At 39.3% G+C, this 24,378-nt stretch overlaps 1 protein-coding gene across 2 annotated transcripts in view; it reads right to left on the reverse strand.

Moving 5' to 3' along the window:
* abcc3 (ATP-binding cassette, sub-family C (CFTR/MRP), member 3) overlaps positions 1-24,378 on the reverse strand; it is a 65,861-nt gene that overhangs the window by 29,655 nt on the left and 11,828 nt on the right. The window contains exons 2-9 of one of the 2 annotated variants that reach the window (XM_053639111.1): positions 10,659-10,835; positions 9,513-9,638; positions 8,619-8,756; positions 7,570-7,695; positions 7,386-7,447; positions 6,529-6,660; positions 4,472-4,702; positions 2,144-2,321 (exon numbers count right to left, since the gene is read on the reverse strand). In XM_053639111.1, the coding sequence (XP_053495086.1) occupies positions 2,144-2,321; positions 4,472-4,702; positions 6,529-6,660; positions 7,386-7,447; positions 7,570-7,695; positions 8,619-8,756; positions 9,513-9,638; positions 10,659-10,835 (1,170 nt within the window). Of the gene's footprint in view, positions 1-2,143; positions 2,322-4,471; positions 4,703-5,036; positions 5,119-6,528; positions 6,661-7,385; positions 7,448-7,569; positions 7,696-8,618; positions 8,757-9,512; positions 9,639-10,658; positions 10,836-24,378 lie in introns of those variants that run through there. The other variant, XM_053639112.1, reaches the window with a different exon arrangement.

A 24,378-nucleotide genomic window follows, 5' to 3' on the forward strand; every position in this document is an offset into this window, starting at 1 on the left:
TGCCAATGAACATCTGAATGATTCAGAGGACAACTGGGTGAAAGTGTTGTGGTCAGATGAGACCAAAATGGAGCTCTTTGGCATCAACTCAACTCGCCGTGTTTGGAGTAGGAGGAATGCTGCCTATGACCCGAAGAACACCATCCCCACTGTCAAACATGGAGGTGGAAACATTATGCTTTGGGGGTGTTTTTCTGCTAAGGGGACAGGACAACTTCACCGCATCAAAGGGACGATGGACGGGGCCATGTACCGTCAAATCTTGGGTGAGAACCTCCTTCCCTCAGCCAGGGCATTGAAAATGGGTCGTGGATGGGTATTCCAGCATGACAATGACCCAAAACACACGGCCAAGGCAACAAAGGAGTGGCTCAAGAAGAAGCACATTAAGGTCCTGAAGTGGCCTAGCCAGTCTCCAGACCTTAATCCCATAGAAAATCTGTGGAGGGAGCTGAAGGTTCGAGTTGCCAAACGTCAGCCTCGAAACCTTAATGACTTGGAGAAGATCTGCAAAGAGGAGTGGGACAAAATCCCTCCTGAGATGTGTGCAAACCTGGTGGCCAACTACAAGAAACGTCTGACCTCTGTGATTGCCAACAAGGGTTTTGCCACCAAGTATTAAGTCATGTTTTGCAGAGGGGTCAAATACATATTTCCCTTATTAGAATGCAAATCAATATATAACATTTTTGACATGCGTTTTTCTGGATTTTTTTGTTGTTATTCTGTCTCTCACTGTTCAAATAAATCTACCATTAAAATTATAGACTGATCATTTCTTTGTCAGTGGGCAAACGTACAAAATCAGCAAGGGATCAAATACTTTTTTCCCTCACTGTACGTATAGTGAAATAAAGCGTATAGTAAAAACATAAGAACTGGCCTTGCCGTTCCAGTACTTTCTGAGGGGACTGTAGTACTTGGACTATAACAAGTGATTATTAAAAAAACAAAACCTGACAAACACATAACCACACAACTCTATAAAATAGTCTACCTCACCACCACACCTGTTCCTTCCCCTAGAACTGCTTCAGACCTGAGGGAAACACTGTATCGAGTATATTATAAAAGCTGATGCAAGTGGTGCTGACTCACTGATGTGACAAAGCACAGCATTAGGATAAGGTTCAAAAGTTTTTTTTTTTTTAATGACAGGAAACTCATTCACTGTAGTATAACTGGAATAAACATTCTACTGTACTACATTCTACAACCTTTCTTCAATAAAAAGGCTGGAATAGGGTTATCGAAACATTACTCATCATTACAACTTCAGGTTCAGAAGAAGTGATATAATCCTCCCAGAATAGCTTCAATGTGGCGTTATCTATTGCTGAATAACTCATACTGTATTTGCATTTTACTTTGTTAAAACTGCACATGAAACCATTACAACCCATTAAAACCAGCAAATTTCCTTCTGTTTTGTAAGGAGATCGGATCGGTGAGGTTAGTTCTCAAATTCTCTTGAAAAAAAAACCATCTTTTATTATCTTTTCAACTCTCTGTAAACACGGTGTATAAATCAAGCAGACACACCTTCAGCTGTGCTAACACAAACACACATCAGTGGGTAAAAGTGCACTGTAACAGAGTAAAAGATTCATACCTATCCTTTCACCCACACCAGGGTACGTTCCCTTTTCATTAATCATGCATTCACTAAAGCCATGACACATCACTCTGACTCTATTTACTGCACATTCTAAGTCACTTAGGCTTTTGACGTAAATTTAATTCAGTTTTATTGGTAACAATGGACATTGTCCCAAAGCAGCTTTACAGAAATATAAATTCAGGACATAGATTTTAAATGTATGAATTTATCCCTAATGAACAAGCCAGAGGCAGTGTAACAAGGGGAAAAACTCCATGAGACGTTATGAACAACAAACCTTGAGAAATGTAGTCTGACCTGATGGTTCAGAGCAGTTAAACGTCAGACGCACATAAAGACATGACTGACATTTTGTTAATTATTTAAACAAGAGGCTTCATTCTAGCCTGGGGCTGTTACACAAACAACTGCTTTGTCCATGAGTAGTGGGAAAAATCGGATTCAGATCAGCAGGGATTTTTGTGTGAGTTTAAAATTAACATCAGTAACGTCACATGATTGGGTGTGTGTGTATACATGTACCTTTCTGTAGATGGCACCGATGATGGCTGTGCGCAGCCTCATGCCTGTAACGAAGCAGTATTGAAAGTGCTGATGCAGGATGAGTGTCTGTAGAAGGGCACAGCCAAACATGAGGAAGGCCAGCGCGAAGCCCCACCAAGACGGCACATTCTTCTTTTTGGTGAACTCAATCAGCAGCCTGACGGTCACAATGAGTGGCATAAGCAAGTTATAGGCATGTTCAACCTAATACTTATCCAATGCACATATGCGATATGGGAGATTGCGAGAAACAAATATTTTTACACTAAGAAAAGAACAGAACACTCATTTAATCAAAAATCACTTATGATAAAAGACAATTGTTGAATTATTGACTATTCGCTGCACAGATGAAGAAAAAAGGTCACGTGACGTTTTTCCAATCGTCAAACTGTCCAGCTTGGGCGAGCCTGTGCCAAAGTTAGCCTCAGATTCATGTCCTTGGATGACAGGAGTGTTACCCAATGTGGTTTTCTTTTGTTGTCTGGCTCAAGTTTCAATGTGTTGTGCATTCTGAGATGCTTTTCTGCTCACCACGGCTGTAAAGAGTGGTTATTTGAGTTTATATAGTCTTCCTGTCAGCTCAAACCAACCTAGCTATTCTCCTCTGACCTCTCTCATCAACGAGGCTCCCAGAATTGCCGCTCATTGAAGGTTTTATTTTTTTTTTTTGCCACTATTTTGTGCAACTAGGGACTAAGGAACGTTGTGTGTGAAAATCCCAGAAGATCAGCAGTTTCTGAAATCCTCAGATAAGTCTGTCTGGCACCAACAACTATGCCACTGTCACATGATCACCTTTTTTTTTCCTCTTTCTGATGTTTGATGTGAACATTACATTAACTAAACCTCTTGACCTGTATTGGCATGATTTTATACATGCTTGGTTGTTATGTGGTTTTAACCAAGCTTCAAACACTGCAGAAAGACAGATCAGATTCAAGTGTGATTACTTGTGATTTCACTGTGTTACCCATGTTATCACTTGTGTGGTTATGCTAGTAAAACACAAATAACTATAATTCTTCCCTCTGAAAAAGTGGTCCCAGCTTTTTAAGGATCATTTACAACAATTAAAAGCTTACTTTGCAAAAGCCTTTGACTGAAGTCTTAATTAAAGTAACGCGCAGCGTTATTCGACATGTTGACATAATTTCCACCGAAACAGGAAGTCAGGGCAGGACATATCATGTAGCCTCTCCCCCTTTTTAAATAGGCAATAGTGTTTAGCTTACCTCACAGCCAATTTGACCTAAGCCATATTTGACCGTACCATAAATTTTAATAATTTTGGGGGTGGGATGCTTTTCAGATTCTAGAGAGAATTTGATTGGACGGAAAACCTGATGAGAAGCTGAAGTGCAGAGTGATGTCATTAAAACTGTTGATCCGTATTAGTGGTAGACAGAGAATACGTACATCTTCTAAACGTGAATTTTGCCATTGTTTTGGAGCGCACTAGCTTATAGATAACCTTAAGGCTGACGTATTCATCCTAAAAGCCACAAAACTTCCATTTTGATTTCACTTTAGTGTTCTACAATGGAATGTTTATGATAATGCTTTTAGACCTCTATTATGTAAGTGAGCTGTCTGTCAGCACTGTGTTGACTTATTTGTGTAGTACATGGAAATGTATTTAAATTCTAGTCTGGTGCTCGCTCATACACTAAACACTGCCTGGCTGTAGTGTTACCACATACATAAGGAAGTCAGAGTGCTGGAAACAAGCCGGGCAAATTGGACCATATCTCTGATCATATTTTCACAAACACTATTGGAATGAAATGTGCTGAGATAAAACGAATTTGCATATGGCCTTTGCATTGCAAATGACTCAAATTCCCTACTGGCTTATGGCTGTGAAAAAACAAAATGAAATAGCAGCAGAGGACAAGCCAGCATTGTGCTCATGTTGATCATATCGGCATACGAAACTCTGTATGTAAGTCAAGCGAACAAGCTATAGGTAGATGTGTGTTTGTTGCATACACAAAAATGCAGACTGGTATCATTTTTAAGTACTCATACAGTGCTGCAACATCTGTTCCCTTACAATTGTCCTTTTCATTCCACTTCATTAGTTCCCATTGATGCAACTCAAATATGTATTTAAATGCATAGCAGCATCGCAGGCAACCCAGCAACGCTACAGAGCTGCTGACAGCAACTGATAAATGGCTCCAAGATAAGGCTGATCAACATCTTTTATAACTTCTGCCTTTCAGTAACTAGCTGTAACTCTTCACACACCACCCTCTTCCCTGCCATAAATTACTGGCCCTCTATGCCGTCCTTGCTTTTCACCTGAGCAGCTGAGGGTTGATGAAGACGACGACATCCTGTAGCAGCTTGAAGGCTGAGCCGATGAGGAAGTAGGGCCCAAAGGCTCTGATTAGGGCGTGCAGGAACGAAGGTTGCTGTGACTCCTTCTTCTTGGAGAGCAGCACTTCCACCTCCTCAGGATTTACACCTACGTGGTTGCTCTCCGCCTCAGCTTTAGAGTACACTGCCTGCCCATTCATTTCCTGTGCAGACCTGTGGGGGTTATTCACAGAGCAGTAGTTATGAAATACTTTCGATGGAACTGCTTAGCTTTTAATTGTGGTGTATTTTTTTTTTTTTTTTTGCATATTAAAAGTTGCCTGTGGAAATGTCATGTGACACAGTAAAAGCAAAGCAGCTTTCAGGCAACTTTCTTTGGAACTGTTTCAACAGCTAAAGGGATTGAAATCACATGAAGTCTTTTTTTTATTTTCTGTGTTTCACAGCCCTACAATATTTACTCTATACACCAATCAGCCATAACATTAAAACCACCTGCCTAATATTGAAATATAGGTCCCCTTTGTGCCACCAAAACAGCTCTGACCTGTCGAGGCATGGACTCCACAAGACCTTTGAAGGTATGTTGTCGTATCTGGCACCAAGACGTTAGTAGCAGATCCTTTAAGACCTGTAAGTTATGAGTTGGGGCCTCGATGGATCAGACTTGTTTGTCCGGCACATCCCACAGATGCTTGGTAGGATTGAGATCTGGGGAATTTGTAGGTCAACTCTCTGTCATGTTCCTCAAACCATTCCTGAACAAATATTGCAGTGTGGCAGTTTTCCTACTGACAGATGCCACTGCGATTAGGGAGTAGCACTGCCATGAACAGAACAGCAGAGAACAGAAAAGGTTGGCTATAAAAGAGAAAGAGGAACATTGCAACTGTTGTTTGGGCTCAAGTTCAGCTTTTAAAATCAAAGGAAATTTTGCACAATAGATTATATTGTGATGGCGGCTAGAAGCACATGGCAAACATTTCCTGCTACCATGGATAAACAAACAGCAACAAAAAAAAGTGAAAGTGAAGTGAAAGAAGCCAACAAGAAAGCTACACAGATTTACAACTGCCTTTACTCATGCAGAGCTAAACAAACTGCACTAGGAAAAGATGAAAGTCACTCAGATCTGAAGTGAGACAGCATTCTCCCAGGCTTCTGCTTTCACCTGACTTTCTCACTGATTGTGAATTCACAAGTGAAGCAATGCCACTCACCATTGCCACTCAAACCTTTCTACTTTCACCTTCGTTAAACCGTTTCAGACTTTCTAATACATGAAACATGAAATACTGGTACGTGGACTTTTTACACATTGACGCAGAATTATTATGTATTGCATTCTACAACATTTTTTAAATGAATTTTAATCTAATCTTTGATCAGATTTTGGTGTTTCCAAACAACAAATACAGGCATGATCAGTGTTGATCACCTAACATCAGAGACATATTTGTGACGTTTGCTTTTGCCTCCAGTATCTATTCATATCGTGTGTTAATAATGCCATCAGCCATGTGAATCTTGATATTTTTGCTCATCCGTATTGGAAAAATTGCTCAAACAGAAAGGATCGAGACTGTTAGTAAGTCTTGCCACAGATTCGCAATCAGATTAAGGTTGGGGTTGGACTGGGCCATTCAAACACATTCAGGTTCAAGATTGTGATCTACATCAGAGTAACTTTGGCAGTATACTTAGTATCCAATTGGAAATTGAACCTATGCCCAAGTTTCTGGCTGACTTGAGCAGGTTTTCTTCTAGGATTGCCCTGGATTTAGCTACATCCATCTTGACCTCAAGAGTTTCCCAGTCCTTGCTGAAGAAATGCATCCCTACAACACAATACTACCACCACTATGCTTCACTGCATGGATGGTGTTCTCAGGTTAGTGAGCAGTGTTTTTTTGTTGTTTTGTCCCAAGGCAAGAAAGTAATTATTCCAGGATTTCATGTAATATATTTCAATAATGGCTTTCTTCTTGTCACTCTTCAATAAAGCCCAGGTTTGTGGAGTATCTAGAGCCTCAGCATACCTTTGTAGTTTAGACTTCTCCACTTCCCATTCCTTGAGGAGTTTGGGTACCACCACCTCCGAGCTGTCATCCTTGTTCAGGGACCACAGGTCTTTGTTTTCCAGTGGAGATCTGTAGCCTTTTATTGCCATGCTGGGAAACAGAAACATATATCAGCTAAATAAGTCATAAAGGACTGATTTGAGACAGTCAAGGGAGGTTATGCATCCATGCATATTGTAGATTTAATAGTAACGTAACTTCTCATGTGATGATTATTTGAATACTATGTGATTCTTATATGTAAATTTTTTTTAAAAAGCAACTAGAAAAGCTAAATACACTGGAACCAAACCTAAAGATGTGTTCAGGTAGCTGAACAGCAACATTTGTTGGTTGGTCACTAATGTTTATTTATAGGATAGGTTAAATGTAAGCTTTTTATTTTTTTGTATTAGATTCACTTTTGGACATTTTATCTGACACAAATATAAATAAATAAATAAAAAGTTTGTGGGCAGCTATTTGGATACTGGCATAAATACACTGTGACTTACAGGTTTTTATGTAATGGCTACGTTTAGGTAGTTAATGGTTAATATCTGACCCAGCCTCTGTGACAACAAATGCTACTGTTTGCAAATCATTTCTCTATCTAAGCTGCAGTGGCAATGCTCAGTAATACTTGGCAGTCCACCTTGACAATGATGATAGTTATGACCTTATTCATTAAAGTTTTCTGATCGCTCTGTCTGTACACAGTGTCAAGCACAATCGCTAATAGAAAACAAAAATAAAGTCTTTGGCTCAATAACAAAACTTCATCCATTTCCACACATTGGTGTGAACCTATGGCCAAAAATAAACACGGTTTCTACCTTGTAAACCACCAAAAGGTCATTCTTGAGACGAAGCCAGCAGATGATTCTGGGCATGGATTCTAGAAAGGAAATAAAAAGAGTATGGACACTTCAGCATCTGAACTGTATGTGTTAAATTCACTTACCAAATTAATAGTAAAAATCCCCCACCTGCTACCTCTCCCTACACACCCACACTTACAGGATCTGTGACCACGTTGGAGAAGAGTGGAGGCTTCTCATTGAAGCAGGACAGAATGAGTTCCGCCACTGTGAGGCCAAAATACAAGTAAAATGTCGTGAAACGCAGTTTGTCTTTCACCCCATCCTGCATAAAAAGGAACAGGCTTTCATTTAGCCATCATACTTATTAACAGCACTTCAAACACAAGGACATCCTTCTCTTCATCCTATCCAGTGTCTGACCTTCCCCAATCGACTTGTTCATACAAATCCGTGGAAATTTGCTTTCATTAAAGACAAAAATACAGTGTATTGACTGATGCAAAAACAAAGGTCTAGTACATTGGCCTGGATTTAATTTTTTTTTTTTTGATAATTCAGTAGCTCTGTAACATAAAAGAGAACTTAAAAAAACTTACCATAAAAGAGAAAAAGACTGTAGGAATGACAGGGAAGGTTTGAAATGAATGTATTTATTTGAGTATTTAATTTTTTAATAAGGTAAAAATGTCAGAAATGTTGCAGAGTATATGCTGTATATAGCTCTCGGGGCATGGTCTTTTGCTTTAGTGCATTTTGATCTGTTATAGCAGTGAGCACAAATATTTAGACTGACTGCTGAACATTGCAATTATCATAAACTAAGTTCTGTTTCATTCCTTATATATTTTTTTTAAACAACCATGATATTACTGATTACTAATCATGACCACAGATAAACTACTGCAAAAAAGAAATGGTGTCTATAGAATCCTAAACACTGCTACCAGATGTAAAAATATGTCAACTGGAAAGACCCTCATTGCTCTTTCATTAGTAAACTCTCCAGAGAACTGTAGCGAAGAAGTAGATAAGTTGACATATGAGATAAGTTCAATTATGAGAGAGTGAAATAAAGGAGAGGGAGAAACGTATGGCAAGGTGCACAAAGTAAATACTTTGAGGGAAAGCTACAGCTCTGTTTTGCCCAGTGGGGAATAAGCTTATATGAACAGGCACATCTGTAATATATTTCATTCACGCTGCAAGTGTGCTTTAGGCGGTGACAAAAACGAAATTGGTGCGAACCTCCTGCCGGGCCTGAAGGATCTTCGAGCGGAAAGGCACGATGGCACACAGTACAGAGATCGTCCAAAATATAAAAAGGACTCCAGAGGACTGCACCCCTTTCAGACGCTCATACTGGATAAGAAAGGTGGCTAACAGCTGTCAGAACGAGAGGGAGAGCAGGGTGAGACAAAAGTCAAATATAGATATGTAAATATTGGGTTCAGTAGATAAGGAAAGGTTTTGCATTATCATGTCGATATTATTTTGAACAGAATACACTCCACATTTACAATTTACTAGGAACACCTGTACACCTGCATATTCATGCAATCATGTAGCAACAGAGCAATGCATAAAATCATGCAGATACAGGTCAAGAGCCTCAGTTAATGTCACATCAAACTTTATAATAGGGGAGGAAAATGTGATCTCAGTGACTGGTGACTGCAGCATGGTTGTTAGTGACAGATATATTATATATGACCAGAATGGTTTGAGCTGACAGGAAGTCTACAAAAAAACTAAAAAAAAAAAAAAAAACCACTCTTTACAACTGTGGTGAGCAGAAAAGCATCTCAGAAACCACAACATGCCAAAAGACCACATTGGGTTCCACTCCTGTCAGCCAAGAACAGGAACCTGAGGCGACAGTGGACACAAGCTCACCGAAACTGGAAAGTAGTAGATTAGTAAACCGTTGCTTGGTCATATTTTTTCAGCATTAAGTGAAGCTCTTGACCTGTATCTGCATGAGTTTATGCATTGCTCTGCTGCCAAATGATTGGCTGATTGGATAACTGGATGAATGAGCGGTTGTACAGATGTTTCTATTAAAGTGGCCGTCGAGTGTGTTTGGCAAATACATATTCTGACTCTGAAATGACAGCATTGTTCAAATGTTTCTATAATTACCATAGTCATGCCAAGTACTAATGGAGTGACAAAGAATATAGGAGGTCTGAAAACTCTCTGCTCCATTTCGCTGAACGAGCCAAAGAGGTCTGTCCAGCATACAATCCATAAAATAACTCCAAAAATCTGCATACAGAGGGAAAAAAAAAAGAGTGACAGAGTGAAGACATTTAATCACAAATCCACAGTAATATTCTGAAAACAGTCATATAACACGTGATGGCTACATTTCATTTTAAATACCACCTTACTTAAACTCAGGGTCGCTTATAAAACCACACAACAATGCACAATCATCATTATCAAGACAAGAAGAAAATACGATGAATAACATGGTAAGTTAAAATCACTAAAGGGGCGGTATAAAAAGCACTGGGATGAAGGCGAGCTGAGATGCGAGATGAACAGAGAGAGATTGTATATACAGAATGTGAAAATGTTTGACAAGCTGTGATTTAAAGAAGATGAGCTATCACAGAGGCTCTGTGGGAGTGAATTCCATAGCTGACAGGCCTGCACCCACGAAGGAAAGGAATGGGAGGAATCTAAATCTAAGGAATGTGAGGAATCAAATGACTTCAACAGGTAGGGATATAATGTAAAAAGGAAAGTAAGAGCTCTGAGGCCGGGGAGGTTTTGTGAGGAGGTGGGATTTGTACTGAATACGGTAGGAGAGAGGGCGACAGGGGCAAAACACAACAGTCATGCACATTGCCAACAACCTCCACAGAGCAGGGGCGAAGGTATCACAATCCATGGTTCAGAGAAGACTTCCGGAGCAGAAATACAGAGGTCATACCACAAGATGGAAACCACTCATCAGCAGTAAGAGTCAGAAAGCCAGATTGGAATTCACAAAGAAATACAGAGATGAGCCACAAAAATTCTGGAACCAAGATTAACCTCTACCAAAGTGATGGAAAGGCCAAAGTGTGGAGGAAGGAAGGATCTGCTCATGATCCCAAAGCTCATCTGTGAAACATGGTGGAGGTAGTGTCATAACGTGATTTGTGTTAACGTATTGTAGTATTGAATGTATTTTAGTCTAGAGAGTGTTTTGCAATAATATAGGAAGAAGGTGTAAAAGATTCTGAAGTCTGAATGACCATATCTGCCAGAATTTCTGCATACACCAGCAGTCCTTACCGTTTTTATTCTGTTTAATATAGACATCATAATGTAGCCTCTGTTGTTCAACTTGAGGTAAATGAAGTAAAAAGGGAAGACCAGCCACAGGTAGATGCAGGGGATCCATGGGAGCACAGAAAGCTGAAAGCACTCTGTCAGGTCGGGGTTGTTGTGGTATAGGGTAAGATTCAGGTCCTGCAAATGGGAAACAAATGGCTCGTTACAGCGTATAGGTCATACCTGCGTTAGCATATGTATATACAGTACAGTGAGTGAACTCAGACGTTCATGCATACGTATGAGGAAATCGTAGACCTGACCTGATCTAAAGCTGACTAACGTCACTTTCGGTTGGAGGTTTTAAGTTTACGGAATTTCGTATTCAGAGGTTCAGAAAAGAAATTCAAAAGATATCTCAATATTTACGCAAGAAGTGTGCTTACAAGAGTGCTAAAATTCATTTTCTGTGCGGTTCATTCAGAGTAATAAAACAACATGCATGCAGTTCACGTCTGTGAGGTTGGAGGAATTTTTCTGGAGTACAGTATGCAGTTTAGGCTGGGGTAAAAGGCACTGTTGAGAGCTGCAGCAAATAACTGGACAGGCCACAATATTTGATTTATTTATTTAAATATCATGCGCCGATGTTCATTTTCTCACAATTTAATTTGGTTATGAGATACAAAATCAAAAATTCAAAAAAACACAAAGAATGTGTGTGCAGTGTAAACAGGTCTACTTGAGATTGCTTAATAAACCCACATACTCTTGGCTGATTGGGTCCTTTTGTGGTGACTGGAAATTGCGTCAATTCCTTTTTTTTTCCATCTACTATTTGCTTTCATAAGTTTCATAAGTAATGAAATCCAAAAAGTTGGTAGTTAACTTTTATATTCTACTACGTATGGTTTTCATGTCTAAAAAACGGACCGAGAGCCCATCAGCATTTCTCGGTACTTCACTTCTCTCTGTTTCAGCTTAGGGATTTTCCCAGGTTTACAACAACATATTTTTGGTTTGGATCAACATATGTTCACAACCTAAGCCTATACCAACATATGGATTTCCATACTGACCTGAGATATGATGAACACCTATGCTATATAGGTATATCAGAATGTAAATGCACAAAGACAGTAAGCACGTATGTGCTTAAGTATGTCTATATTGACAAATGGGGAAGTATCATGTGGACATCCATCAAGAGGAACAAATCAAAATGAAAGTACAAAACATGGGGTGTTATTATTACATACAGTAGCACTGTGAAATTTCACATAGACATGCACTTCCCAGCAGCATTTCTGTGAGATCTGAGGAGAAGGTCAGGCTTTGCTTTACATTCTGTGTACATTACATTTACAATATTTATTACTTATTATTCCACACACGTCCTGTGTACTGGTCGGCGTTGCACTGTCCTTTACTGTGCCTATTGTCCTGTTTAGTAATTGTTGTGCTGTTGCTCACGTGCACTTTATGTAGTACTGTGTACGTCTTTGTAGTCTTATTTAGCTCTGTGTAGTCTCATGTAGCTCTGTATTGTTTATGTAGCACCATGGTCCAAGAGGAATGCCGTTTCATTTCGCTGTGTACTACACCAGCTGTATATAGCTGAAATGACAATAAAGTCACTTGAACTTGAACTTGTGTTATTACTGGGCAGCCACTCCTTTTGAGGAATTTACTGGTCCAGGAGAAATGTTCACTTCCACCCTTGCTTGACTGCCTAAACAGTAGAATATCTTTGACTCCTACCTCTCTCTTTTACTTTGCAGGAAAGAAACCTATTAGAGCCACTAAAAAAGATTACGCATATTTCTATTAACCAGCGTTATCACCCATACTGCACCCATATTGCATTATTATCATGGAAAAGAAATGGGATTATAGTTGTAGGGCAAAGTTTGGATTACATCATCTTGTATTTGATTAATTATGTGTAGTATTTACAATATTATGTTAAAACCAATATTACCACCATTGAAATACTGTATATGAACCAACAGGGATCCTTTTTGTTGTTGTTGTTGTTGTTGAATGTTATATGACCACAGAAATTTTAAGTCTTTAAGACCTTTAAGGCTTGTATTATGTCAAAGCCACAGCATTCAATAGCCAGGAATGTAGAAGAGCACAAAAGACACTGCTTTGTGAGTGAGAAGAATGGCCTTGTTCAATTTCGTGCAACTGCAATTTCGCCAATTCGAGTAGTTTTCCACAATAAAAGCACAAAAAAAAACCTCTGAAAGTTGCATCACAAATTTAGAAAAAAGACGCAGCAAAATCAAGTATTTTTTGCTGCAACAATCACAAAAACCTGCACTAACTCCTGTATGGACTAATAGATGGCTAGTCACCACATTTAGAGAGCTAAGATGTACCATTTAAATATGTGATACAGCATGACAATATAAACAAATTAAAGAACTTTTTAATCATCTGGAATAAAGAAACCATATCTACATTTGAGACCTGTCTGACCCAGTGAATCAGTACACTGAACTTCAAAAATGCCAAGAAGGCAGAGCCATTTACAGAGTTTGTGGACATTTGCACAATTTCCTCACCTAGCTGGCTAGCAGACAGGTAGCATATTACTGTTACAGGGTGTAGGCTAAAACATAAGTGGGTATCACATGCAAGGATGATAGTATAATGTACTCAAAGCTGGACTACTCCTAGTCTAACGCAGTCTGATAAGGTGCTGTGGCCACTATTGATTTACCCGTTTTTCCTGAAACGTGGTAAGAGACCCGTGTTCACAGGCTTATGAATTCTCTAAGATTATCAGCAACACATATGTGTGGTATGGAATGAAATTTGTGCCAAAATTATTGAACGTAACTTTTCAAGAAATGAACAAAAATATACAATGAGAAAGAAGAAACCACTGAAAACAATGGAGTCAGTGGCAAAAATTGAACACCATCTTCAAATCAGCAGCGTTCTCTGTTAACATTTTTCCAAGCTTCATTTTCGATAATCATGGTTTATGAATGCGCTGCCAGAGTTTTAGTTTATGCTTTCAAACGTTTTGTTTTTATGCTCCGCAAGTTTACGTTCACCATTCTGGGACAAACCTCTTGTGTGGGCGGGGCTTAACAGCAATTTACTCTAATTGGCTAGTGAGATTTGGATTGACAGCTTCCTGACCAGGAAGTAGAGACTTCAGTGGTGTGAATTTTGGACAGTGTTCTGGATGCAGTTCTCTGTACAGTTGTAGTGTTTACTTACTTACTTAGTCAGCATATTAGATCATAATTAATATATTTGAGGTTTGGGTAGCCTCATATGACTATTTTTTCGAGATGAGCTCTCAGGAGCACCACAGAGCGACGTCGTCGTCCTCCTCCTCCTCAGCTGGACACTTGAGTTGTCGATCCAAATCTCACTAGCCGATGAGAGTAAATCACTGTTAAGCCCCGCCCACACGAGAGTTTTGTGCCAGAATGGCGAATGTAAACTTGCGGCGCATAAACAAAAACTCTGGCAGCGCATTCATAAACCATGATTAGCGAAAATGAAGCTTAGAAAACTAGAGAATGCTGCTTATTTGAAGACCATGTTAAATCTGTGTGAGTTCACTGTTTTCAGTTTCAGAGGGTTTTTCTTCTTTCTCATTGTATATTTTTGTTCGTTTCTTAGAAAGTTATGTTCAATCCTGTTTGGCACAAATTTCATTCCAGAGTGTGGCAGCCTGAGAAAACTATTCAAATGGTGAACTGTTGAAATTTTCTATTGTATATAGTAGAGAAAACTGATCTGTATGCATCTCAACCACAGTAAAGTTTAAAGCACAGGTGGAATCATGCACATTTTGACAGCTAGTATTGGATATAACTGATTATGTCAATTTTGCTATGCCACATACTGTAGCTACGTAACAATATGATACGAATTACATTTTTTAAAAATCTATGATGATTTTGGATGATTTCCTTGTGATAAACTATGCTATAGTTAGAAAACCAGTTTATTTTAAGTCAGCCACACCCAACTGGTTTTCCCAGGCTGCCATAGTAATGAACTGGTTTTATATTTGTTGTTTTCTTTTTCTTCTTTCCTCATGACTGGCATAGCTAAAGAGAAGTTTGAATAGAGAGGGGGTTGACATGTGTGAGACAGATGTCCACTCTCAATGCTTTTTCAGTCGTAAGATGTATTTAAATGAAAATAAAGTAACTTTAAAAAAAATAAAAATAATAATAGATGACATCAGGAGCAATTTCTTCACACAGTTATAAAATGGACAAACACTTTACGTGCTAGGATGTAGCATAAAGCGAGCTTGAGGTGAAATGTGCCCTCTCTGTAGGGAAAGGCCTGTCGCAAGATAAACACAGCTGCCTGGTTTGCTCTCAGTCTGTCAGCACAGCACTAAGTGTGAACACTCATATTAACCAGCATGGCCTTCAATCGAAGCCTGAATTTTCCTAAAAGGCTTTTAGCCTTGCATCAGTGATTCACTGTGAGATTTCCCTGACCTTCTGAGATATGAGCCAAGCTGAGTGCACATGAGGAAATCAGGAGAAATGCATCACATCCAAAGAAACAACAATTTAGACAAACGTCTAAACATTTACACAGAAGACTGAATATTTCAGAGAGTTTGTACTGCATGAAACTGCATCTGCCTCCTACCTCTGCAAATTACAAACTCCTGAGTAAATCATGCCAACTGCTGCCATGACACTGCATGGATAATGGGGTTAAAGATAGCACTGCCTGATCTATCCATGTGCTACGCCAATCTCTGTCTTCTTTAGCAAGGCCTCTTTAAGCAGGCAGCCAGATGGCCCAATATCGGTCCTCAAAACTGGATGAGGGACAGGCTCAATTTATCAAATTATCCACTCGTACAAACAGCTGCGAGGTGAACTATAACCAAAAAGACCACCTTGGTAGGTTTTATGCATTCATTCTCTTCAGAGGGAATACTTGACCATCACAAAAGCACATTATTGGTACCGTTCCTGAAAAGGAGTATAAAAAACCAGCAAGCCATAAATGATATTTTGAGCTCAAACTCATATGGACATTGTAGTTTTAATTTTTAAAAACACAAAATGTTTTATAAGTAATAAAAATAAATTCTACAAAAATGTTTATTCCCCTTTCGATTAATATTTTATGATGCCTTCCTTAGAGAATAACAACACCGAATCTCTTCTTGTAATGTCTAACAAGGTTGCAGAATGTTGTAGACGGATCTTAGTCCACTGTAGAGGGATCTAAGGTCACTTCTCAATGCAGAACTTTTTAATCACCCTCAAAATCTTAGGCTTGTGCTTGTAGACTTCCCTCTTCAATTCAGACCACAGGATTTCAGTAGAATTCAAACCCAGAGACTGAGATGAGCATTGCAAAACACTGGTTTTGTGTTTTTCTTGAACCGTTTCTGTGTTGATCTGGAGGTATATTTACTGCATCATCTTGATGAAAGAACTAGCTGTAGCACGTTGGAACCTCCTGGCAGAGGCAACCAGGTTTTGGGCTGAAATATCCTAATAATTCATGATGCCATCAATGTTCACAAGAGCCCCTGAACCACCAGCTACAAAACAGCCCCAAATTCCAATAGCAGTTCAAATGACGCTTGGTGTGGTTAATTTTTAGGAAGGGGGCTGTGAATGGGTCTACTGTATGCTAGCATTTACTCTGGATACGGGTTTACTGATCACCAAAACTGCAATAAAGCATGCACTCACATTATTGCCTAATTTGCAAATGATATGATAATATTTATTATGTAATAAATGTTTCTTTAATTGCACCTTCCAGAAAACTGCATCTCACTTCACTCACTATCAGACAGCGTGCGATCATTCATTATCAGTCGTATTGAGGAAGTACAGCACATTTACAGCTTCGAATAGTGACAGATTACCGGCATGACAGTTTACGAGTGCAGACCGAGCCCTGAACTAAGTGACATGAAGAGTGTTTGCAGGACCATTAAAAATGGGGAGAACTCTGAGCTCATGCGCTGGAGTTTGTGCTACACAGCCAAGCCTCCCATTAAAGACCCTTGGTAGGAGTTGTTAAATAGAACGAGGAGGTTGGGAGGTGGTGGTGTAGAAACGTCATCAGTGGTGGAGAAAGAGAAGGATGGGACTTATGAAGTTAGTAGAAAATTTACTAGGAAGGAGGTGGAGCTTTAGGCGTGGTCTTTGTCCCTCACTTCAATTATTTCATAATTCCATGCCTCACATTCTTCCTATCATATATTGTCATTAAATGAATCATGTCAGTAAACTAATCAATGTTTACAGGCATGACTCAAGTCATTCTGAAAGAATACAAGCATAAATTACAGGTTTTTAGCTACTATATGGTATAACAATTAAAGAAGGAATGATGCAGTCGTGTTATAAACGTGATATACACCAATATTCATCATTTCATCATGCAATAAATAATATATCTAGGTGAATTTCGGATTAAATGTGACGTGCATTTTGCTTTCAAAACAGGACAGCAATCTGAAAATAGATTTTTTTTACATATCATTTACTTACGAAGTCGCAAAAAGGAAATGTTTAACTGTTACTGGTGATGAACTTAAAATGGTTATAGTGCCAACATTTTACAGACAGAAATGTGGAAACAAACAGTTCCATCGTCGCCAACCACCACAAAAGGACAATTACAGCAAAAAAAGTAGTGGCTAAAATGTTAAATTAAATAGAGAATCATTTTGTTACGTGTATATTTAAAAAATGCTGACGTGAATAATGCTTCCAAAAATGTTCTTCTACGGTATGAAGCATTTTCATGGTCTGAATTAAAAACAATCCTGTGCTTCATCAACCTCATTGGTTACTTAACTTCTCTTCCTGCCCTTGAGAATTTTGCACCTGTTTTATCTTTCTGAGATTCTCCACCCGTTCATCCCTCCCTCACACCCTACATGCGATGCCTCTCTCCAGGAGTGTCCTGCTAATCTGAAACCACCAAAACATACGAGACAGCAAGTACGAGACAAGTGATGTATGGAGTCATGTATGGAATTGTACAATGGGATCCATGGTAGGAAGGAGTTATTTGTGAATGCAAACCTCTGACTATGAGCCCCTCCCCCAAATGAGCACAGAATCAGTCCTGGGTGTAGACTAAAGTCTTCAGATTAGGTGTGAAAACACCCTTAGCAAAACAGGGTATTTCATGAGTATTTCATGGAAACTTTATGACATTCATAATGACTCATGTTCATAGACTTAATATTTAAATAATAGTGTTCAACGCAGAAAAAAAACCCCTCAATGAGAACATGCTTACAGCAATCAATTTAACTAAACTAAATATCTGTCAAGCATAAGGATCTGTCAGTGAATGAACTTTATATCATTCATTCAGTCATATTCGCAGAGAGAGATGCTGACCAAATACACAAGTATACAATAGGCTTGTGCGATACTGACTTCTCATTTGAAAAATTCTCGATAAATGACTTAATTGTCCTTAGTGCTTAGTCCTAAAGCATTTCAGGTTTAAGGAGAGTAGAGGAGAGAAAAATGATATTATCAGCTGTGCAGTCTGGAACTGCTGGTTGGCAGTGGCAATTGCAAAAAAAAAATTTTTTAAGGTGATTCTGCAGTATTGCATAGAAAACGGTTTTAAAAAAAACCCCCAGAACAGTTCATTTTCAATAGAATCCTTTTACAAATCTGTTGTTTAATATCCACATGGCTGACATTTTCGCCATAGATCTGCTGCTCAAAGTGTTGGAACGCATTAGAGCAGAGAGAAGGAAAGAAAATCATATATTTAATTAATCACTTTCTATTTATCGTCACCATTAAAATCTATTATATCGTGTTAGATCTGACGTGACAACGTACGTCTATTTAATCTATTTAGGCCAAAATCTTTTTCTTTTCTCTTTCAGCTGAAAATGGTTAAAAATGGAATTTTGCAATGGATCCCTAATAAATACAGTTAACCAAATTGAACTATATACTTGTCTAATGTAAGATGTGGGGGAGGGGTCGGGGCTTCCAGGCAACATAACAGTAATTTAATATTGCAGATTTCAAAACACTTGCGCAAATCATTCCAGATTAATTTGCCGATCGCTTCATCTGACGTTTTTTATTGGCAGAAAACGTCTGCTCTTTTTGGTGTATTTTGAGGGATAACGACTATAGTACATTGCAGAGCTCCTAAATGAAATGTGTAAGGGTTGACACGTCTGGTAATACAATATAATCCGAGTATACATCACTGGATATCGTGGCAGTGTCAAATCATGTAGAGTTGATGAAATAGGATTAAACAAGTCTACTATTCATAATACATCATCCTTTAGTCATTTGCTTCCTTCTAATTGACTTCACACTGCAAAACAATGGATGACTAAAATATACACAAAGTAAATGTTTAAGTTTAATGTTTAAGTTTTTTTTTAAATATAGAAGTTTTATTTTTATGCCAAGATACACACAAGCACTGAGTCATATACAACCTCACAACCCATGTATCCAAATCATGCATGCGCCCACCAACATAGTGTTTGCAAATGCTTTCTGACATTCACAAACTGCTCCTGCTGAGCTACCTCAATGCTCGCCAAACTCACAGCAGGCTTTGTGTTCATGTGCATGCTTGTGTATGTCTGTGAGTGAGCGAGGGAGGGAGGGAAAAAGACTGACGTGCCCTTGTGTAATCTAATCCAACCGGAACAGCCAGGCGGAGGCGGGTGTAATAACTAAACCTGTGGTTGAGGTAGTGGATATGGCATGTGTAGTCGTATGCCCCAGCGTTTGTTTTCCTGCTTCCTGCAGGTCATTTCTCTAACAGTGCTCTATTTGCAGTGTGCTAGAAAGGAGCGGAGACAAGAGCTTGCAAGTTATTTGAAATTTTTCCTGTTATTTCACATGTCGTATGTTATATTATATTCCAGACATATACGGTACATATAGGGTGGTGTATAGGAATGTTAAAGTTCATGCCAGAGAAGCCAGAGAGCCACTTTTGGGTCCTTAAGCAATGCTCTCAAGCATTCGTCTGTGCTTGGTTTGAACTCTGTCTCGCATGTAAGTCACATTGGATAAAAGCAAACTGCCAAGTAAATATGAAACACATTTTCATATTTGCAGTTCACCTCTACCACTGATAAACCACACCTGAGTGGGATGTTGTCCCACATGAACCTGACTGATATGAAAGCTTCTAAGTGACATTATTGATGTTTGTTTAAACGATAATCTACCGCCTGATATCGCAACGTATGTTTGAGTTCCCAGGAGCTGCAGAGCAATCGTGAGGGAAAATTTTTTGCTTGTAATTCCAAACCATTGCACTTCATGACACTGTACACACGGGCGCTCACGCCACAAAGGCCTCCTCTCATATGGAGTTCCTGTCTGATCCCTGTAACAACAGTATACATTGTTCTCACTGACCCACTGAGAAAAAGTAATTATGACAGAATTGGCAAGACTAACCTTGACATCAAACAAAAGTTTAATAACTGTGTTTATAATCCACTTACTTGATTGAACGCTATAAAAATGTCATTTTTGTACAACTAAAACACTAAAAAAAACAGTCCTAACAGGAGTCTGAGGATAAGAGGTGCAATAAAACATAGCAATAAAACATAATTAAGTACTTCGTTACTCCACAATACAAGGAAGTAATGTTACATTTCGCTAGGTGGATTTTGGAAGAAGGGCAGGGAAATAGATTTTAATTGGACATTTAATTAAAATCAAATTGTCACGTCCCGAGACGTAAGGGAGTAGAATACGGAAGCAAGCGCAGGTAAAGACGTTTTTGTTTAAGGATGCGTGGTCAAAAACAGGCAGTGGGTCGGGTGATCGGCAAACAGGCATAAACGGGGCAAAGCAGGAATCGAAGGCGCAGTCACAGAAAACAGGGTCAAAACACAAAAGAAGGAAACATGAACTAGTACTATGAACTGGGAGCGGAAAAACCAGCGTGGACTAAATAATCTAAAGTTTAAATTAACTAATTCTATCAAGGTACATAACGTTAACTATCTAACTATTTTAACTATAATACTCCGCGAGGTGTAATGGGAAGCGAGCGGTATATATCCCGAATATAATCAGCGTTAAGTGCTGGCAGCTGAAAACAATGAAGCCACACCCTCGAACAACAACCAATGACAAAACAGGGAGGAGACAGAACAGAAACAAAACAAACAAACATCCGAAGAGCATGCGCTCGCTGAGCACTTATGCACGTAGCTCGTGCACGTAGCTCGTGCATGCGTGCGCCCTCCGTCTCTCCGAGTGCACTGCCAGAAGGGGAGATCGTGACACAAATACATTCCCAGCTATTTAGTCATATAATTAAGCTTTATTGGATGTGAGGCTCCCCATGTCCAGTTCTGCTTTCCTAACCACTACAGGTTCCATGTTGCTTTTTTTAGTGTCTACAACACTGCAGTAAAACCAGACAAAGAAGTGAAACTCATATGAGTGTGCAAGCTGACCAAAAGGCAAGTGATTTTCTCACATTATTCAAGAAGTACAGTCCCCGATTGGAACGGCAAGGCCAATTCAATTGTTTTTGCTGTAGACTGAAGACATTTGGGTTTTAGATCAAAACATGACTATGAGTTTAGATTTATAGCTTTTATTTCCTGGTATTTATTTGTTAAAGGACATTAAATAACATATTGGAACATGTGACTGACAGGTAGCCCTTGTTACCCAGCTGTGTCCTGTTAGATTGAAGGTTTAAACAATAACCTAGCTCTGAACATCTACTCTTGGTTTTAGCCTTCAGTTTCACCTGTGAAGACTGCATTTGTTGTTAAAAATGATAAGCCAATGTGACGATCAGAGAGCTGCCTATGTGAGAAATGCTGAGGTCTCATGGATAATCCCGGAGACTCCGGAGCCTTCAACCCGCACCACCCATTCCTCCAGTAGCATGCGCCGTACTCAGCTCTTCCCCGGATCTTGCTCTTCCATTTCTGACAACCCCAGAAGCACAAACTCTCTCAAAGAATCTCATAGAGAATATTCCCAACCATCTCCTGCTTTCCTAAAGCTCACATTCCAGATTGTCCAAGACCTCACACAGTGACTCTGTAAATCGAACTAATCCTATTTCTACCTCCGAGCCCTGCAGCATTTTAAAGCTGAGAAAAGAGGGGAAATCAATCAGAGGCATTGCACAAACATTGGGCATAGCCAATAGAACAATTTGGAATGTCCTGAAAAAGAAAGAAACCACTGGTGTACTGAGCAACAGACACTGAATGGGTTATCCAAGGAAAACAACAAAAGCTGATGACTGGATGATGAAAAGCTGTGAACCCCCCCCCCCCCCCCAAAAAAAACCATCAGTCAGTGACAGCAACAGCTGGGGCAGTGATGGCCTGGCGGTTAAGGCTCTGGGTTACTGTTCAGAAGGCCGGGGGTTCAAGCCCCAGCACTGCCAATTGCCACTGCCAACTGTCACTGTTGGGCCCTTGAGCGAGGCCCTTAACCCTCTCTGCTCCAGGGGCGCTGTATCATGGCTGACCCTGTGCTCTGATCCCAACCTCCTGACAGGCTGGGGTATGCAAAGAAAACAATTTCACTGTGCTCTACTGTATATGTGACCAATAAAGACTCATTAACAACAACCTCCACAGGACAGGGGTGAAGGTCTCACAATCCATCATTCGAAGAAGACTTTAAGAGCTGAAATAGAGAGGCCAGACCACAAGATGAAAACCACTCATCACCAGTAAGAATTGGAAAGCCAGACTGGAATTTGCAAAAGTACAGACATGAGTAACAAAAGTTCTGGAATAAAGTTTTATGTTACTGACGAGACCAAGATTAACCTTTACCAAAGTGATGGAAAGGCCAAAGTGGGGAGAAAGAAAGGATTTGCTTATGATCCAAAACATACAAGCTCATCTGTGAAACATGGTGGAGGTAGTGTCATGGCTTGGGCTTGCATGATGGCTTCTGGAACAGGCTCACTAATCTTTATTGATGATGTAATTTGTGATGGTAGCAGCAGAATGAATTCAGAAGTTTACAGGAATATTTTGTTAATAAGGAGGAACTTGCAGCAAGACTGATCCAAAACACAGTGCCAACGCAACAAAGGACTTTATCGGGTTGAAAAAGTGTAAGGTTTTAGACTGGCCGAGTCAATCACCAGACCTTAACTCAACTGAGCAGCATTTCACCTCCTGAAGAGGAGACTGAACGTAGAAAGTCCCCTGAAACAAACAAGTGAAAGAGGCTGCAGTAAAAGCCTGGAAAAGCATCACAAAAGAAGAAATCAACAGTTTGGTGATGTCAGTTAGTCACAGGTTTGATACAGTTATTGCAAGCAAGGCATATGCAACCAAATATTAAGTGTTATTTACTTTATTTTTTAAACATTTATCAGTTCCTATACTTTTGCTCACCTACAAATTTGGTGGTCTGATACAAAAAGGTTCTATATTTTATGTTGTTCAACACATCTAGATGTAAATACCAGGAAATAAAAGCTGAACGCCTAAACTCTAGTCTCATATCCATTTTTTGATCTCAAACCCAAATGTCATTGGTGTACAGCACAAACAAATGAACTGGCCTTGCCACTCCAACATGTTATGTCCAAACTGTACATAACAATTTCAGATTATTTCACTGAGATATTGAGACTCATAAATGCCTGGATCTTGCCTTTTATTGTAGATCAATAGCTGATCTCAGGACATCAAGTCTACATTATAAACTATACACGGAAAAGGTTGCAAAGCTGTTTAATAAAAGTTGTATCAGTAAATGCAACTATAGATTCATGCAATTATCCAATCAGCCAATAATGTGGCAGCAGAGCAATGTATAAAATCAGTCAGATACAGTAACCTTTGACTATGGCATGGTTGTTAGTGCCAGACATGTTGAGGAGAAAAGCATCTCAAAAAACACTTCAAACCCTGCCCAGTTTCTGTGCCCACCATAGCCACAGATTCCTATTCTTCGTGTTACATATTTTGAGATGCTTTTCTGCTCACCATAGTTGTAAAGAGTGGTTATTTGAATCACCATCCTCCTCTGATCTTCTTCATTAACAAAGCCTTTTCACCCACAGAACTGTCGCTCATTAAATGTTTCTTTGGTTGTTTTTTCCCCCACAGCATTGTGTTCTAGATTCTAGAGCCTGTTGTGCATTAAAATCCCAGGAGATCAGCAGTTTCTGAAATACTCAAACCAGCCTGTCTGGCACCAACAATGATGTCATGGCATGGTCAAAGTCACTGAGATCACATTTTAACCCCCCATTCTGATGACTGATGTGAACATTAACTGAACCTCTTGACCTATATCTGTGCATTTATGTAATGTGTAACCCATGGACAATAATTTTCTATTTTAATACATTAGTCAACCAGTTGTTATTTTAATGCTATTGACTGATATTAAAGACAAATGACATAAACATGAACTAAATATCCTTCTCATTCCAAATCCTTTGTTTCAACTTCAATGTAGTTTACCATATTTTTAAGGAACGGGGTTTTTTTTTCCAGTCTACAGATCCAGACATATTTTAGGGCCAAGCATCGAAGGTGCGTAGGCACCTATTGTATCCGTTAGTTTTCTTATTATTCTGCTTCTTCTTCCCCACAGGGAGACTATGGCAACCCTTTAAACCGTAAGTAGGAAAACGATGAAATCTGGCACACTCATAGATATGACCATGATTAGTATCTCGACCAATTATGGGGTCTCTAGGACCAACTCTATAGCGCCATGACTAGTTC

This window comes from Ictalurus furcatus, chromosome 13, assembly GCF_023375685.1.
Source record: "Ictalurus furcatus strain D&B chromosome 13, Billie_1.0, whole genome shotgun sequence".
NCBI classification, from domain to species: Eukaryota; Metazoa; Chordata; class Actinopteri; order Siluriformes; family Ictaluridae; genus Ictalurus; species Ictalurus furcatus.